This window comes from Balaenoptera ricei, chromosome 19 (assembly GCF_028023285.1).
Source record: "Balaenoptera ricei isolate mBalRic1 chromosome 19, mBalRic1.hap2, whole genome shotgun sequence".
In the NCBI taxonomy this organism is placed as follows: Eukaryota; Metazoa; Chordata; class Mammalia; order Artiodactyla; family Balaenopteridae; genus Balaenoptera; species Balaenoptera ricei.
The window spans coordinates 49,364,995-49,382,524 of NC_082657.1; the positions used below are offsets into that span (position 1 = coordinate 49,364,995).

At 41.6% G+C, this 17,530-nt stretch overlaps 1 protein-coding gene across 4 annotated transcripts in view; it reads left to right on the plus strand.

Moving 5' to 3' along the window:
• The window catches only part of PHLPP2 (PH domain and leucine rich repeat protein phosphatase 2), a 73,053-nt gene that overhangs the window by 49,864 nt on the left and 5,659 nt on the right, over positions 1–17,530 (plus strand). For all 4 annotated transcript variants that reach the window (XM_059903731.1, XM_059903732.1, XM_059903733.1 and 1 more), the window contains 8 exons: positions 2,531–2,626; positions 3,931–4,086; positions 6,407–6,607; positions 11,768–11,930; positions 12,137–12,267; positions 13,410–13,520; positions 14,352–14,546; positions 15,998–16,229. In XM_059903731.1, the coding sequence (XP_059759714.1) occupies positions 2,531–2,626; positions 3,931–4,086; positions 6,407–6,607; positions 11,768–11,930; positions 12,137–12,267; positions 13,410–13,520; positions 14,352–14,546; positions 15,998–16,229 (1,285 nt within the window). The remainder of the gene's footprint in view (positions 1–2,530; positions 2,627–3,930; positions 4,087–6,406; positions 6,608–11,767; positions 11,931–12,136; positions 12,268–13,409; positions 13,521–14,351; positions 14,547–15,997; positions 16,230–17,530) is intronic.

Sequence of the window (17,530 nt, forward strand, 5' to 3'; positions counted from 1 at the left end):
GGCATAAAATGAGTCTCTCAAGAAATATTAGCTGTGATAGCCAGGTTTCTTTTTGTTGTTGTTACTTTATCATCATTATTATTAAGCTATTGTTCTAGATTCCCTTCCATCCATTTCTTTCTGTCATATCTTCCCATCAAAACCCCAACATGGATCAAGACTAAGATTGACCTTCCCCACTGAGCTTGATCATTACTGAAGAAGATCATGTATTTAGTTTCCAGCCTCATCTGGAGTCTCTTCTGCCGTCAGCTCCTTCGAGTGTCCTGACATCTGTTCCAAACTGCTTGGCTTCTCTCAGCCCCACCGCCCCTCACCTCCTCGTCTCCAGAGCTCAGTTTCCCACTTGACTGGGAAAATAGAGGTCATCATGGGTGATCTCTCAGCTTCCTAGCCCCTTGCGTAAATTCATGTAGATTCATATCCATTCTCTGCTTCTTTCCTCTGTTCAAGGCCAGCCCAGCCATCTGTGCCTTTGATCCCGTCCACTCCCACTGCTCTGGACCTTGCTCTGTTACTCATCCTCCTCCTCCTCCTCCTCTCACGCGTGTTCGGTGTTTTTCTTTTCCTTGGTCTCTGCGCACACTCATAGCTCCTCTGTCTTAACAAACAAAAAATGTTCCCTTTATCTTGCAACCCCTCTAGTTATTGTCTGCTCCCTCATCCCTCTGATCCCTTTTTGTCCAAATTTCTCGAGAATTATCTGCATTTCTTGGCTCAATTTCCTGTTCCCCTTTGTTCACCCCACCACAACTGGCTTTAGATCTCCTCTTGTGGAACTTTTCTGTATTGACACTGTTCATCTTGTTTTCTTTTCTTCAAATGTGCTGTTTCCTTGGCTGGCTGAGACCGTGTGATTTTCTTTTCATGCTGCTCTGACCATTTCTTCTGTCTCTTCCTTAACTCCTCTTTCTTAGCTAGCCCTTTAAAGGTCAGTTATCCCAGGGTCTGTCTTTGGCCCACTGCACTTCTCATTTGGCACGATCTCATTTACTCCCAGGATTTCACTACACTTCAGTGTCAGCATCACCCAGATCACCAGTCCAGACTCCTTCCTTCAGCCTCAGACCTGTATGTCCAATGTCATAACAGATGTTTCAACCTGCACTTCTCCAAGTACCTCAAATATGTGCAAAATTAAATTTATTATCCACCCCTCCACCCGCACTTTAACTTGTCTTGTTTTCTGTTTTGGCTTTTGGCATTATCATAAGACAATCAGATCCAGATGGACACCACTGAAATTCATGATTCCCAACCTCATTTGGAGCTTATCAGTCCTTTCTCTGGATAGGATTTCCTCTCTGGTCATCTAGGCTAAAGCCTAAATATCACTTTTGATTCTTCCCTCTGCTCCTCCACTCACATGTCTAATCCATCTCCAGGTCATTTTGATTTTTGTCTCCTAAATGTTTCTGGCGCCCCTCCCCTCCCTTCCAGGTGTGTTACTACTCATTGAGGCCCTTATCATTCCCTGTCTGGAATTCTCTAACAGCTTCCTGATTATGCTTCCTTTTACTGATATAACCACCTCAACCAGACCTCCGTGTATTCACAGAGCGAGCTCTTAAAAGTGCAAAACTGCTCACCAACCCTTCAGTGATCCCCCTACATCTGCAGGATAGAGTCAACCTCCTAGACATGATTAGATATTTCTAGCCTTGTTTCTTCCCACTCTGTGCTCTGTATTGGCTGCTCCAGCGTCACCAAACTGCTGATTATTCTTTTCTTGCCTCTGTGCTCTAGCTCATGTTGTCACCTCTCGCTTGGAATGTCCACCACACCTCCGGCGTGTACAACATTCTTCAGATTCTGCCCCAGATGTCATATTTCTTAGGGAGCTTGCCTTGAAGTGCTTCCTTCACTAAGCAGTCAGAGCAGCATCTGCGTTTCTCTCACAGCACTTATTTCATTCTGCCTCATCGTATTGATCCATCGGTCAGTAGATACTTTGAGGCTTGGGGAAGCTAAGTAACATCTGAAAATAAATTCCTGTGACTGAATACTTGCCCAGTGCTCTACTAAATATTTGAATTCACATTCTAAATGATCCGGAACTTTTCTCCCACTAGTTTTCTTTTGTCCTTACTTGCTCACTTTTATTCATTTGGTTCATTTTTTCCCAGAATTTGCTTCTCTTCTCCCCCCATCATTACTTGAGGAAATCCTACTCATCTTTGAAGATTTGTTTATGCCTCTTCTTCCTTTAAGGCTTTCCTCCCCTCTCCCCATCCCATCCCACCACCTATGTGCTTTTCTATACTGAAGGCCTTTGTATCTTCAGTGAGCCCGCAGCACGCTTGATCCAGTGTCATGCATGTATGTGTGCTCGTCTCTCTCCACGTTTCTATCAGCGACATTCATTGAGCACCTACTATATTCCAGGCAGTGCATCAGGTATGCCTTGGGGATAGTGCTTCTGCCCTCAGGGAGCTCAGGGGACCATTAACGATACATTACAGACTAGTGAAACGGAATGAGTTCCACTCATCATCTTAAATGATGCCTTTTAATTATTTATTTTCTGCAGAAACCTGCTTGAGTGTGTCCCTGACTGGGCCTGTGAAGCAAAGAAGATAGAAATATTAGATGTGAGCTATAATCTCCTGACAGAGATTCCTATGAGGTATGCATGTGTTATTGTATATATTATGTGTATATTTAATTAATTTTCCTATATTTGGGTTGCCTTTCAAGGGTACTTTGATTCATTTGTTCAGTAAATATTGAGTATCTGCTAAGTGCAGGGCAGCGTGAGTGCCGTAAGGAATACAGTAACGCCTAAGGCATAGTCTTGGCCTGCAAGGAACTTAGTAAACAGATAGTCGGGGTGACTTGTGCAGAGATAACTGTGATAAAATGTAACAAGAGTTGCTGGCATAGGTCAGTGACATGATAGTGATAATAGAACCTTTGTACTGGATGATTTATTATGAGCTGGGCAATGTTCTAAGACCTTCACTTTCATTATCTTATTTAATCCTGTATCAACCTTATTTTATAAGTGCTGTTATCCTCTTCTTACAAATAAGGAAACTAAGGCTTAGAGTGGTTAGGTAATTTGTCCAACATTGCACTTAACTAGGAAGTGATAGGAGCTGGCATTTGAATGTAGTCATTCTTACTCCAAAGCCTCACTCTTGGTCACTACACTATATAAATAAAATGTTTTAGAAATTCAGAACTTTGGATAATTAGAGAATGCTTCATGCAGAATGCCTGTTTGAATTGACCTTTATAAGATGGTAGGATTTCTGTATGTGGAGGGGAAAGATATAGGAGTTGGGAGGTGGGAGGGGGGTGTATATTAAAAAGTACCAAGATGTGAAATGTGAGGTTATTACTTAGTGGAGTCTTTAAAAGTAAATTAGAGGGTTTGTAGCATAGTAGGTATGAACACAGCTTTGGAGTCAGACTTTAATCCAAATCCTGACTATACCATTTACTACATTTGATGTGAGATCTTTGGCAAATCAAAGTCACTTAACCCTTCTGGACCTAATAGTTAAATGTCCTGGCACATTTTAAGAATTGAATAAGGAGTAGTGTTTGTTATAATAAATTTTGTTATTAGCTTATTATGATCAATTATATTAATATTAATAAATTTAATGAATTTTTGGTGCTATCTGTCTAGACCTAAAATCTAAATTGATTTATTACACAAATTGCTTTTTTTGTTTAGACGTGTTCTGGGCTGTGTGCTTTCATTATTAATTCACCTTTTCCCTGAATGACTTCCTGGTGGGTGGTGGGTAAACATATGGTTGTGGCTGCTTTCTTGGCTCAGGCACCTGTCAGTGATTATACCGTCTAGAAGAACACAATTCTATTAGTTTACTGATTTTAGTTAAATAGCCAAGGGCAGACTCAGGAAGAGAGATTTAAGTCAGTTTTTTGTTGTTGTTTCTTTGTGCTCTATCCCCTTAGAATCCTTAGTAGCTTGAGTCTTAGAAAACTAATGGTGGGACACAATCACGTGCAGAACCTTCCAGCGCTGGTGGAGCACATCCCTCTCGAGGTGTTGGATATTCAGCATAACTTGCTCACCAGGCTGCCAGATACACTCTTCTCTAAGGCCTTAAAGTAAGTACTGTGGATTTTATTTAGAAGAGCAGAATCATTGGCTAAGCAAACTGCCTGGACTTGTCATTGGAGTGACCTTTGGAACCATCTTTACAGAGTGTTTATCTCATAATCCAGCTATGGGTGGAGACTTATTTGCAATTTGTATGGAATAAAATATGACACTGTCTTTTTTTTATATAAATTTATTTATTTATTTTTGGCTGTGTTGGGTCTTTGTTGCTGCGCGCAGGCTTTTTCTAGTTGTGGCGAGCGGGGGCTACTCTTCGTTGCAGTGCACGGGCTTCTCACTGCGGTGGCTTCTCTTGTTGTGAGCACAGGCTCTAGGCACACAGGCTTCAGTAGTTGCGGCACACGGGCTCAGTAGTTGTGGCTCACAGGCTCTAGAGCACAGGCTCAGTAGTTATGGCACATGGGTTTAGTTGCTCCGTGGCATGTGGGAATCTTCCTGGACCAGGGATCAAACCCGTGTCCCCTGCATTGGCAGGCGGATTCTCAACCACTGCGCCACCAGGGAAGCCCCATGACACTCTTATGAGGCAGGAATCTTCAACTCAAAAGGTGAAATAACCATCTAGTACTTAGGAAGTTACAGTGTTGTAAACAGATTTAAAGAGCATGGGAAGGTTCAGGCTTTCATCTCAGAAAGCCTCTTTGATCTTCAAATAGAGGTTTCAGCATTCTGATACAGCTTCTTTGGGTACTTTTCAGCTTTTGCATTAGGAGAAAAGGGCATACCACTGAAGTTAATTTAGTTTTTGCTTCTAGCTTTGCTAAGCTATCATTAAGTTATATTCTTTATTTGCAGGGCTTTTTTACTCCCTACTTTGAAAACTGTGCATTTAAAGTTATGTTGTTCCAAAAGTATTATTTACTTTCTCATTGTAAATTAACAAATAGATAGTATGTCTTCTTATTTTAATACCTGTAATCAGGTTTATTTAACACGTATGTCACCATTAAATGAAAATTCGTTTTTAATTATAGTTTTCTGCAATATGGAGAAGGCAGTATTGTTCTTCAATTTTGACATGGGGAAAGCAGAGAGAAACAGCCTAGTAATTTAACTAGGCTGCAGGAGGCATACGAAAAGCATTTAGCCCACAAGTGTCTGGCTTTTCTCTGGCAGTTTATATATCTCTTAATGTGTAATATGCTTGGTTGGAGTTTCCTAAAAATAAAATCTTTGGAAATTCTAAAAAAACATTTGAGGGAAATTTTCTTTTTGGAAAGTTTTAGTGCAGTAACATTTGTTAATTAATAAGTATTTGTTAGTAATGCATTATAGTACATTTCATTCTGATGACAGTCTGAATAAAATTAGTTTCAGCTTTAGAATCTTTAGTAAGGAAGTTACCTAGCAGTTGTAGCAAACTGTCAATAATATTTAATACTTACTCTGCACAGAGCACTTTTGGGATATATGAAGACACAGACACACAGTTCCCTCAACAACTTAAAAGCTAATTAGCAATGTGGATCATACAGTTTGAAGAAGACTTAAGAACACAGAAATTTAATAATATTAGCTGCCTTTTACTGAGCATGTTCTGTATGTACTAAACACCATGCTAGGCAGATTTTTTAAATCATACCATGTTTTACTTCTTAGATTGGTTAAGATTAAAATGAATTATGATACTGAGGGTTGACAAAGGTGTGACCAAATGCAATCATATATCCTTCTAGTGGCATAGCCTTTCTGAAGTATACTTTGATATAGCCTTTCTGGAGCTCATTTTGGCAGTATATGTGTAAAAATCTTAAAGATATATGTAGCCTTTGACCCCACATATTCTGCTTCTGGGAATATGGCCTAAAGAAATAATTGGGTGAGGACTTGGAGGTGCTCATTATAGTGTCTATAATGGCAAACAATTGGAAACAGCCGATATGCTCATTATTAGGGGATTATAGGGGGATTGGCTAAATAAATATGATCCTATTAAAATCAGACAAACATTTTTCTAAAGGGTGTCCTCACAGTTCATATATTTGTGAACATGATACTCAACAACATCGTTTCTGTGGTCATGCAGACAGTAAAACATGAAGCTGGGTTAGAATTAGACCACCACAGAATCCCCGGAACACAACTAAGCCTGCATTCTTCCCTCTCTACTTGGCTTACGTGAGTTGAGTAGAAGGAATTTTGTTTGGGTAGGATCAATCAGAGAAAACTACCTGGAGGAAATTACTTTTGTCATGAGTTTGGGAGCACGGAGAGGCAGTGTTACATACTGAGATGGCATGATGGTTTCCACACAAGAAGGCAACCAGTAGCCATAAAGGAAATGATGATTTGCATGTGTTCTGTCAGTCTCAGATACTTGAATGCATCTGCAAATAGTCTGGAGTCTCTGCCATCCACTTGCACTGGGGAGGAGAGTCTGAGTGCACTGCAGCTGCTCTACCTGACCAACAACCTCCTGACAGATCAGTGTGTGCCCGTCCTGGTGGGGCACCCGCACCTGCGAATCTTGCATCTTGCAAACAACCAGCTACAGACTTTTCCCGCAAGGTAAGCAAACGCGAACTTTGATCATATCAGATACATAACATGATTCTGCATTTGTCAGACTACATCACAGCTGTTTTACTGGGTACTCTTGCTTTATGTTGACCGACTTACTGGTGCTGTGATTCCACTACTTGAATGGGAAAATCTGTACCCTGTTGTTAAGTATCAGTAACCACAGAGCTTGTGGTTAAAACGTGTTTAATTCTTAGTTCTACTTACTTAATAGTGGTCTGAGAATTTTCAACCTAGAAAGTACAGGCTTATGAGATAAATTAAATTCTGAAGATAATTCTTTCTTTTCTCCTGTCAGCACTGATATATAAAATACTGTTGAGTCCATTAACTTGTTCATTTTTATATATGTTGAATGCTTACTGTATGTCAAGTACTGTGTAAGTACTAGGGAAACAGTGGTGATTAAGTTACAGTCTCTGTCCTCAAGGAACTTGCAGTCAAATTAGGGAAATAGACAAGTATATAGGCAGTTGCAATGCAGTATAATAAATGCAGGTGTTAAAGATATGCACGGGTAGCTGCACTGAAGAGATGAATAGTATTTAGCCAGGCTACATTTATAAGACATAAGAGATATTTAGTGTTGTCAAAGTTTTTTTTTTTTTAACATCTTTATTGGAGTGTAATTGCTTTACAATGGTGTGTTAGTTTCTGCTTTATAACAAAGTGAATCAGCTATACATATACATATATCCCTTGTCAAAGTTTTGAACAGTGTCAGTGGAGAAATAAGTATCTTCCAAAATACACTTGATTTAAAAAAATTTTTTTTAGAAAATTTGACACCAGAGGCACTTCCCTGGTGGTCCAGTGGCCAAGACTCCATGCTCCCAATGCAGGAGACCTGGGTTCGATCCCTGGTCGGGGAACTAGATCCCACATGCCACAATTAAGAGTTCGCATGCCGCAACTAAAGATCCCGCATGCCGCAACTAAAAGATCCCACATGCCAATGCCACAACTGCAGATCCCACTTGCGGCAGCGAAGACTTCAGATGCCGCAACTAAGACCCAGAACAGCCAAATAAATAAATAAATAAATATTAAAAAAAATTTATTAGGGGCTTCCCTGGTGGTGCAGTGGTTGAGAGTCTGCCTGCCAGTGCAGGGGACACGGGTTCGAGCCCTGGTCTGGGAAGATCCCACATGCTGCGGAGCAACTGGGCCCGTGAGCCACAGTTACTGAGCCTGTGCGTCTGGAGCCTGTGCTCCGCAACAAGAGAGGCCGCGATAGTGAGAGGCCCGCGCACCACGATGAAGAGTGGCCCCCGCTTGCCGCAACTAGAGAAAGCCCTCGCACAGAAATGAAGACACAACACAACCATAAATAAATAAATAAATAAATATTTTTAAAAAGTAATTAAAAAAAAGAAAATTTGACACCAGAAAAATCCATTTTATACCATAAAGATAGTCATTAAAAATCATGTTTTCAAAAACTAAGAACATAGGGAAATAACATTTGATATAATTTGAATGAAATTTTATATATATATTTCATATAAAATTATATCATATTTGATACAATTTGAATGAAAAGAAAACTATATATTTTTTTTTATTTATTTATTTATTTATTTATTTATTTATGGCTGCATTGGGTCTTCGTTGCTGCGCGCGGGCTTTCTCTAGTTGTGGCGAGTGGGGGCTACTCTTCGTTGCGGTGCGCGGGCTTCTCATTGTGGTGGCTTCTCTTGTTGCGGAGCACTGGCTCTAGGCGCGTGGGCTTCAGTAGTTGTGGCACATGGGCTCAGTAGTTGTGGTTCACGGGCTCCAGAGCGCAGGCTCAGCAGTTGTGGCGCTCGGGCTTAGTTGCTCCGCAGCACATGGGATCTTCCCGGACCAGGGCTCGAACCCGTGTTCCCTGCACTGGCAGGCGGATTCTTAACCACTGTGCCGCCAGGGAAGCCCCTATTCTAATTTTGTTTCACAAATTTTCTTAGAAATGTGTTAAAGTTGAAAAACGTAGAAATTGTAATTTTTGTGATTATAAAATGAGATATTTGGAGATATTGATTGCTTCCTTGAAAGAATTTGAACAATGGCTTTTATTAATTAATTAATTTTTTTTTTTTCCAGCTGCATTGGGTCTTCATTGCTGTGCGTGCGCTTTCTCTAGTTGTGGCGAGCGGGGGCTACTCTTTGTTGCAGTGCATGGGCTTCTCATTGTGGTGGCTTCTCTTTGTTGTGGAGCATGGGTTCTAGGCGTGCAGGCTTTAGTAGTTGTTTCTCGCGGGCTCTAGAGCGCAGGCTCTGTAGTTGTGGCACATGGGCTTAGTTGCTCCAGGGCATGTGGGATCTTCTTGGACCAGGGCTTGAACCTGTGTCCCCTGCATTGGCAGGCAGATTCTTAACCACTGGGCCACCAGGGAAGTTCCTGAACAATGGCTTTTAAAGTGAATACAGAATCTTAATTTCAGGATGTGATAGATCTCTTGAAATCCTATCAGATTAATTCAGTTGGCCTCAAATATGCTCATATAAAGTGCAAATGACACACCACTGACAAGTTACATTAGTTTATGAAGCTGTTGGGAGATACTAGATGTAATACTCTGAAACTAATGAATTCCACCTAATTTGACGACACTCTTTACTGTTGGGGTGGTCAAAAGCAGGCTGATAGAAAACTTAAAACACACCTAAGAATATGAAACTAAGAAGTTAGAAGTAAGGACAAGAATCAACAGGAGATTACACAAAATTAGAATAATCTGAATACAGATGATAAAACTAAATGGGGAAAAAGAAAAAAAAAAAAAACTAAATGGGGGACTTCCCTGGTGGCGCAGTGGTTAAGAATCCGCCTGCCAGTGCAGGTGACACGGGTTCGAGCCCTGGTCCAGGAAGATCCCACACACCGCAGAGCAACTGAGCCCGTGTGCCACCACTACTGAGCCCACGAACCACAACTACTGAAGTCTGCGCGCCTAGAGCCTGTGCTCCACAGCAAGAGAAGCCACCGCAATGAGAAGCCCGCGCACCACAACGAAGAGTAGCCCCCACTCGCCACAACTAGAGAAAGCCCGCACGCAGCAACGAAAGACCCAACAGAGCCTAAATGAATGAATTAATAAATAAATGAATGGATGAATGAATGGAATTTAGAGCATTATTTTAAAGAAAATGTGTGTTCTGTACTGAATAATAAATCTCCTGTCAAGTTATCTCCTGAACAGTGTTATAATTGCACAGGCACAATCCCAAGTCTTCTGTTTCCTTTGGACTATTTTCAGAATCTAGCACAGTTCTGGGTGCTCAGTAAGACACTGAATGAGATACAGATGCTGCGTTTCTATCTGTAAGTCAGAGGATCCAAGTAGGGAATCGTGTAAGAGAAAAGCGTGAAATTTGGACATGGGAATATTTAAAAAATATATTATTAAGTAAAAAAAAAAAAGCAAGTTATTAAACAATACATATGATAAGCATCATGTTTTAATTAGAAACATAGAGTTTCATGCATTAAAAAGGCCAAGACTACTCTCCACCAAATTGTCATCAGAGATTAAATCTGGTTGTGGGATTAAAAGTTCTTTTTTTTATGTTTATCTTTATTTTTCAATTTTTTTCAGTGAGTATTACTATTGTAATAAGAAAACAATTTTAACTTACTGAGCTTAATTATTACAAAGTATTTATCAATTTTCTAGCAATGAAAATTATCAATATTTATGATATATGAAAAGGGCAGGATATAAATTTCATGTAAAATCTACATATGAAAAATTTAGCAGGAAATTCAGCAAAATGAAAATAGAAATTTTTTCAGATTGGTATTATTGTTGATTTATTTTCTTTATTTTCTAAACTTTCTATGTTACAGCAGTTTATTATTTTTACAGTGTTCAAAATTGGTAGATAAGGAGAAATCAGAGCAATTTGTAATAATCTGATAAAGGTGTTAGGCCGTCTTAAGATGTTTTGCTTACTGTGTAGAAAACTTTGCTTACTGGAGGGACAGTGTGAATCGCCTGCATCACAGTCCTTAGCACAGCGCTGTATGTATTCCAGGCACTTGATAAATGTTTACTGAAGGTGGATTATGTTATGAATAACTGTAGAAATTTATTATTATTATTTTTTAAATTTATTTTATTTATTTAGTTTTGGCTGTGTTGGGTCTTTGTTGCTGCGCGAGGGCTTTCCCTAGCTGCGGCGAGCGGGGGCTACTCTCTGTTGCGGTGCGCGGGCTTCTCATTGCAGTGGCTTCTCTTGTTGCGGAGCACGGGTTCTAGGCGCGCGGGCTCAGTAATTGTGGCGCACAGGCTTAGTTGCTCTGGGGCATGTGGGATCTTCCCAAACCAGGGCTTGAACGCGTGTCCCCTGCACTAGCAGGAGGACTCTGTACCACTGTGCCACCAGGGAAGTCCCTAGAAATTTAAAACTAAAAGGAGGGAATTCTCTGGTGGTCCAGTGCTAAAGAATCCGCCTTCCAATGCAGGGAACGCGGGTTCGATCCCTGGTCGGGGAACTAGGATCCCACATGCCTCGGGGCAACTAAGCCCTCGCACCTCAGTTAGAGAGCCCGCGTGCCACAAACTACAGAGCCCACGCTCTCTGGAGCCCGCGCACCACAACTAGAGAGAAGCCCACGCGCCACAACAAAGAGCCTGCACACCACAACAAAGATCCCGCGTGCCGCAACTAAGACCCAAAGCAGCCAAGAATTAAATAAATTAATTAAATTTTAAAAAATAAATTAAAAATAAATAAATAAAACTAAAAGCAATCTTAGTGATGATTTAGTACAACTTCTTTATTTTATAGCCAAGGCTATTGATGTCCGCTGACACTAATCTACCCAGTATTTTGCAACTAGTTAGGGGCAAAGCAAGTACTGTAACTGGTTGACCAACCCTAGGCTGATGCCAATTCAGCCACTTCCTAGAAGTCAGATAATAGGAAGATGTTGTGCCCTAAAGATCCAGCAGCTGCAGTAGAAGCGGTTCAGCCCTTGAAATGCACTGAGAGGGAGGAGATGAGGCTGAGGCTCGGCGGGAGTGTTTGTTCACCCTAGTGGCTGTTTCATTCTGGCTGGTCACTGGGCAGCGGGTCGGTCACCTCTGTACTCTGGCAGCTGTGGAACTTGTTTGGCAGCTGCTCATTTGGGTGCAGTATGGTATTTTGGTGTTTCCTTTTCAGCAAACTAAATAAATTGGAGCAATTGGAGGAACTGAACCTAAGTGGCAACAAGCTTAAAACCATCCCCACGACCATCGCAAACTGCAAAAGGCTGCACACTCTGGTGGCGCACTCCAACCACATTAGCATTTTCCCGGAAATACTGCAGTTGCCTCAGATACAGGTACTTCTGTGTGCTGGAATGATGTCTGGGGGGGATGGGAGGAGTGTGACTGAGGTGGTTCTCTTATCATAAGGAAGAAGAAAGTGGCAGTTTGGGATCACAGTATATTTAATTGACTTCTGGGAAGAAATTAAATTCCCTTTGAGGATATAGTAGGAGATTGACCCTTAGGGAGTTAAGAATTAATCCCTCTGTTTTCCTCTCAGTTTGTAGACCTAAGTTGCAACGACTTGACCGAAATCCTGATTCCAGAGGCTCTGCCTGCTACTTTACAAGACCTGGACCTAACTGGAAATACAAATCTGGTTCTGGAACACAAGACACTAGACACATTTAGGTAGGAAGACTTATGAAGTTGAATCCACATGTGCTGTAACTCCCATCAGCCTTGTGTGGTTCTTCTTAAGGACTGTGGAGACCTCAGTTCATTAAAGGAGTAGAATGAATTAGATCATAAAGCCCCTTGGTTCTTGTCTTTGAGTCAGTTTTTGATGGGTGGTCTGTCCAGCAGTCAGCCCATAGATATTTGAACTCAACATCGTGGGTACTGCTCAGCCGCACCCCAGTATCTTTACAGGGCAGGTGTGGGGCTGCACGCCACAGGCCTGCAAGCCCTGTACTTGCCCAACCTCAAGACCAAAGAAAGAGCCCAGAGTCAGCAACAGAGACATCATGTTTTAATGGGTAGGGGGATCTTACATGTCTGAAGCAAGGTCCCGGAGCAACACTCCACCGTGTGCAGTATCTGGTGGGCAGGACATGGTAGTGTCTTTACTACTGGGGGAGAGGGAGGTTACCAGTTATAGAGGGAGGTTGGCTCATCAGTTACCTGGGAAACGAGCAGAGGCACGCCCCCTCGCCACCCCTTTGATAAACTCTCATAGTAGAGAGAGTTCTGATCTAAAGATGAGAACAATCACTAGCTGGGGCCGAGTGAAGTGGGGGTGGGGAGGTAGGTATGCAGGCATTTACCGATTGGGCTCTGTGATTCAGAGGGAAGGTCAGTCAGGCGAGTAGGGTGTGGGTGAGGCAGGCACTGGTTGGGCAGGGTCGTACAGAGAGCAAGAGAACAGCCATCCTGAGTGGTCTGATTATACAGTAGGCATAGGTAATTTAGGTGGCACAAATCACATACATTACATCTAAGACAATGCAAGCTCATTCATTGTACCAAGACTTCACTGTATCAAAATACTTAAGTAGATGGTTGAAACTTAAAAATCTTTGTTGTGCTTAGTTTTTCATTGAAATGAACAGCATCGATTATAACAAAATTGGCCCCTAATTCTTCCTCCTACCCCTTTCCTTTCTCTCTCTTCTTGGCCAGTGGGTCAGCATACTACTTTCTTTGGTCTCTCTGGAAATTAGTCTTGGTCTGTCAACAGATTATTTTATAAAAACGTAAATTACTGTTGGGATAGCTTCTGTAAAGTACAGAAGCATATACGGTTTAAACTTCCCTTCCTCCACTTCCCGCAGCCATATCACCACCCTGAAAATTGATCAGAAACCTTTGCCAACCACTGATTCTACAGTTACATCAACCTTCTGGAGCCACGGACTGGCTGAGATGGCAGGGCAGAGAAACAAGTGAGTATCATGGCCATGGAGACTGCAAAAGTTCCCCTGACATCTGGGAAAGGATCTGGTGCTGAAAGCTAGGCCATGTTGTTCTCCTGTTGGACATAAACAAATCACAGAATGCCAGCATCAGATAAGATTCCTCTGAAACCGTGAACCAGTAAGACAAAACAAGATGAATGTGCAGTCCACAAAACACCCACACCCCATCTCATGACTAAGATGGGTGACTGCTACTTTCTTTATCAATCACAGCTTTGTCCCCATGCTAATCTTTCCCTGTAGATAAGATTTATTGAGGTACCCAACCATAGAATAGCCCTGCTTTCTGACAGCACCCAATCTAGTATGATCCCCCACTTTGTTAGATCTTCCCCAAAACGACCCAGGCAGACCCAAATCCTGTACTAGATTTTTTCCAGTACCCTCTTATATACCCCAGAGTCCCATGGTGTGCTTTCTCTTGTTGCAAGGCATAATAAACTCAACTTCTGCAGCCACAGGTATGTTGTGCACCTGGGGGAGTCTTTGGCTGAAGGGTGTTGATACTAGTGCTTAATCACTACGAAGAGAAAACATCTAATTTTCCCAGCCTTCCACAGCATTGCAGAGCTAATATGTATTGCCCCTGAATGTGGCTGAATTCCCCCTTTTCTTATGACATCAACTCTTTAAGATGCTGCTTACTTATCTTCTGTAACACTTTTTTCATGTGTAGATTAGGATTTACTCTTCTCCACCTTCAATCAATACTTAACTTTTTTAAGGAAGGCTCCCTGGAGAAGAATGCTTTACCACTGACTTTCTTCGTTGTTTGTCTTTCTCCTGTTTCTGTGATAGGCTATGTGTATCTGCTCTAGCTGTGGATAACTTTGCAGAGGGCGTGGGAGCTGTGTATGGCATGTTTGATGGGGACCGAAATGAGGAGCTCCCTCGCCTACTCCAGTGTACCATGGCAGATGTGCTTTTGGAAGAGGTACAGCAGTCAACAAATGACACAGTTTTCATGGCTCACACCTTCTTGGTATCTCACAGGTAAGCAGGTGGGTTGAATAATTCCTAACTTGGCCCTGCTTGTGGAGAATAAATCTCACTAAGCCAGAAGGTCAGGGTCTCAATGATAAGTACAGGGGCAAGGTGAGATCTTGCTCTTTGTTCTGTGACCATTCTCTCCATCAGCATGGAATGTGGGGACGTGGGCTCTTTAAAGAGCCTGTGGAGGCATCTGTTTTCTCTGTTGAAACCGAAGGCTGCTGAGAATTTGGAAAGCCCAGAAATCACGCGCAAAAGGTTGTGTATGTGTGTGTGCGCATTTCGGGGAAGGAAGGTGGTGATCCTTTATCAGATTCTCCAAAGTGCCAGTGACCTACAAAAGGTTAAGCACTCATCAGATTCTTGTGTTTAAAATACTTATTATTGGGGATTTACCAACTAATCTCACTGAAGTCTAAGCCACTTAAGGGCAAAAACCCTATAAACCAAACTGTTGAAAATCTCTTAGTGGCTAATAGAGCATCTTGCACATCAGGTGGGCTGCATAAAGGGTACATACGACTGAGAGGGTGTACCTTTGTATAATCAAGGTTGAAATGGAACAACCTGGAGCCCGAGGTGGTTTTATCTGTCATTATAACACAAAGATGTTGGGAAAGGAGTCTATTTTTCAGTAATAGAATCGAGCCTAGGGACTTGGCAAAATAAAGGGTGTGGGAAAGGAAACTCAGTTTATGAAGCACTTCCCAAGAGCTGGGCACTGTACCAAGCATTTTTCATACTGTATCTTTAATTTTCAAAACAAGCCGTGGAGGTGCGTATTTTAATCAGAAAAATTTCTCGGAGCATCAACTTGCTGAGGATCTATAGCCCATAAATGGCAGAGCTGGAATTTGAAACCAGATCTTTCTGATAGCATCTGCTCTGTACTTAGCATTGTGTACCAAGCGCTGAGGGGGATGGATGCCATGTGTATGGGAGAAATACAAGGAAAATTATGGGCCTTCCTTCAGGGAACTTACAGCCTAAGTAAGTGGTTCACAAAGTGTTGTTCTAGGACGAGCAGCCTCAGCATCACCGGAAGCTTATTGGAATATAGATTATCGGGCCAGCCCCTTACCCACTGACTCAGAAACTCTGCGGGTGGGCCCGGAGTTGTCTTTAACAAGCCCTTCGGGTGTTTCTGATTTGCTACCGTTGGAAGGCACTGAATTAGGTCATTGTAATCTATGATCAGACAAGCAGAAGCAACAGAGAAAGCCGCACCTTGTCTCCTCTACCCCGACCCTTTTGGTAAAATTTCTCAGCTAAGAGGAGAAGGCAAGGCTGCCTTCACCATCCTCACCCATATCAAGAGACTGCCTTCAGACGGAGGAGGGTGAAGCGGCTTCGCTGTCACACGGCAAAAACATGAGGGAGTCACGGACATGAAGGACCGCTGCTTTCTTCTAAAACTAGCTGCCATGTTTTCATTTTCTTTTCTTTCTCAACAGGAAATTAGGAATGGCTGGCCAGAAGCTGGGCTCTTCTGCTCTCCTTTGTTATATCCGCCCTGACACTGCCGATCCAACAAGTAGCTTTAGCTTGACTGTGGCCAACGTTGGCACGTGCCAAGCAGTCCTGTGCCGAAGTGGGAAGCCAGTGCCCCTGTCTAAAGTCTTCAGCCTGGAACAGGACCCGGAGGAGGCCCAGAGGGTGAAGGACCAAAAGGCCATCATAACAGAGGTAAGTCTTGCTCTCCACCGGTCATGTCTGCTCCCCGAATCTAATGAATGCTGTTCTGCCTAGAACAGTGAAGGTTCATTTTCTTCCTATCAAGCCCTGTAAATTGTATCCAGTCCTGAAAATAGTAATAAAAGAAAATCTAATGAGCAGCTAATGACTAGCAGAAAGAAAAAGCAAATTAATTAGAAATGAAAAATCCTAATTTGTGGTCCTTCAGACTTATATATAGCATGTAAAATAAATGTAAATGTCCTCCTTGATTAATTTTCATCTGGTTTGTTATTCCAAACAGAAGAAAAAAAAGTTTTGTAGTTTGACATCCCTGTTCTGAAATGAAAAGTTTCACAGTATTTTTCCTTTTTATATTGTATATGGCTTAGTATACTCTGGTATTGTTTTTTTAATAAAGAAGCATCAGTATCTCTATAACTTTTCTCCCTTTTCATAAGTTAGCATAACGTTTTTGCTTTCAAAAAGACTTTAGCAATTACATGTGAACATTGTTTACTGCAAAGCAGAATTTTGTTCAGATCTTTTACCCATTTTTAATTGAATTATTTGTTTCTTTATTGTTGAGTTCTTTGCGTATTTTGGATACAAGTCCTTGTCCGAAATGTTTTGCAAATATTTTCTCCCGGTCTGTGGCTTGTCTTTCATTCTTTTAACAGTGTCTTTTGCAGAGCAGAAGTTTCTAGTTTAATGAAGTCCCACTTACCAATTTTCTTCTTTCATGGGTCATGCTTTTGGTGTTGTATCTAAAAACTCATTGCCAAACCCAGAGTCACTTAGATTTTCTTCTGTGTTATCTTCTAGAAGTTTCATCTTTTACATTTAGGTCTGTGTTTTATTTTGAATTAATTTTTGTGAAAGGTGTAAGCTGCTCCGTGTCTAGGTTTTTTTTCTTTTTTGGCATGTGAATGTCCAGTTGTCACAGCACCGTGTTTTGAAATAGACTGTCCTTTCTTCACTGAATTGCCTTGGCTCCTTTGTCAAAGATCAGTCAACTATATGTGTGGGTCCACTTCTAGGCTGTCTGTTCTGTCAGAATTCTGTAATAAGGACTATAAAAGATTCCATCCAAGGAAGCACAAAACCAAAAAAAGTATCATTATAATGTGGTTGATGCTATGGAGATTCTGGAAATTTGGTCTTCGGAGAGTCTTTCAGTCAAAACAAACGAAAGATGAAAGATAACTTTTTGCTTGATTAGTCTATTACAGAATTTAGATAATGTTCAGATTTTTCTTAGGGAGTCCTAGACAAGTAGGAAACATTTTTATAACTACAGACATTTATTGTTT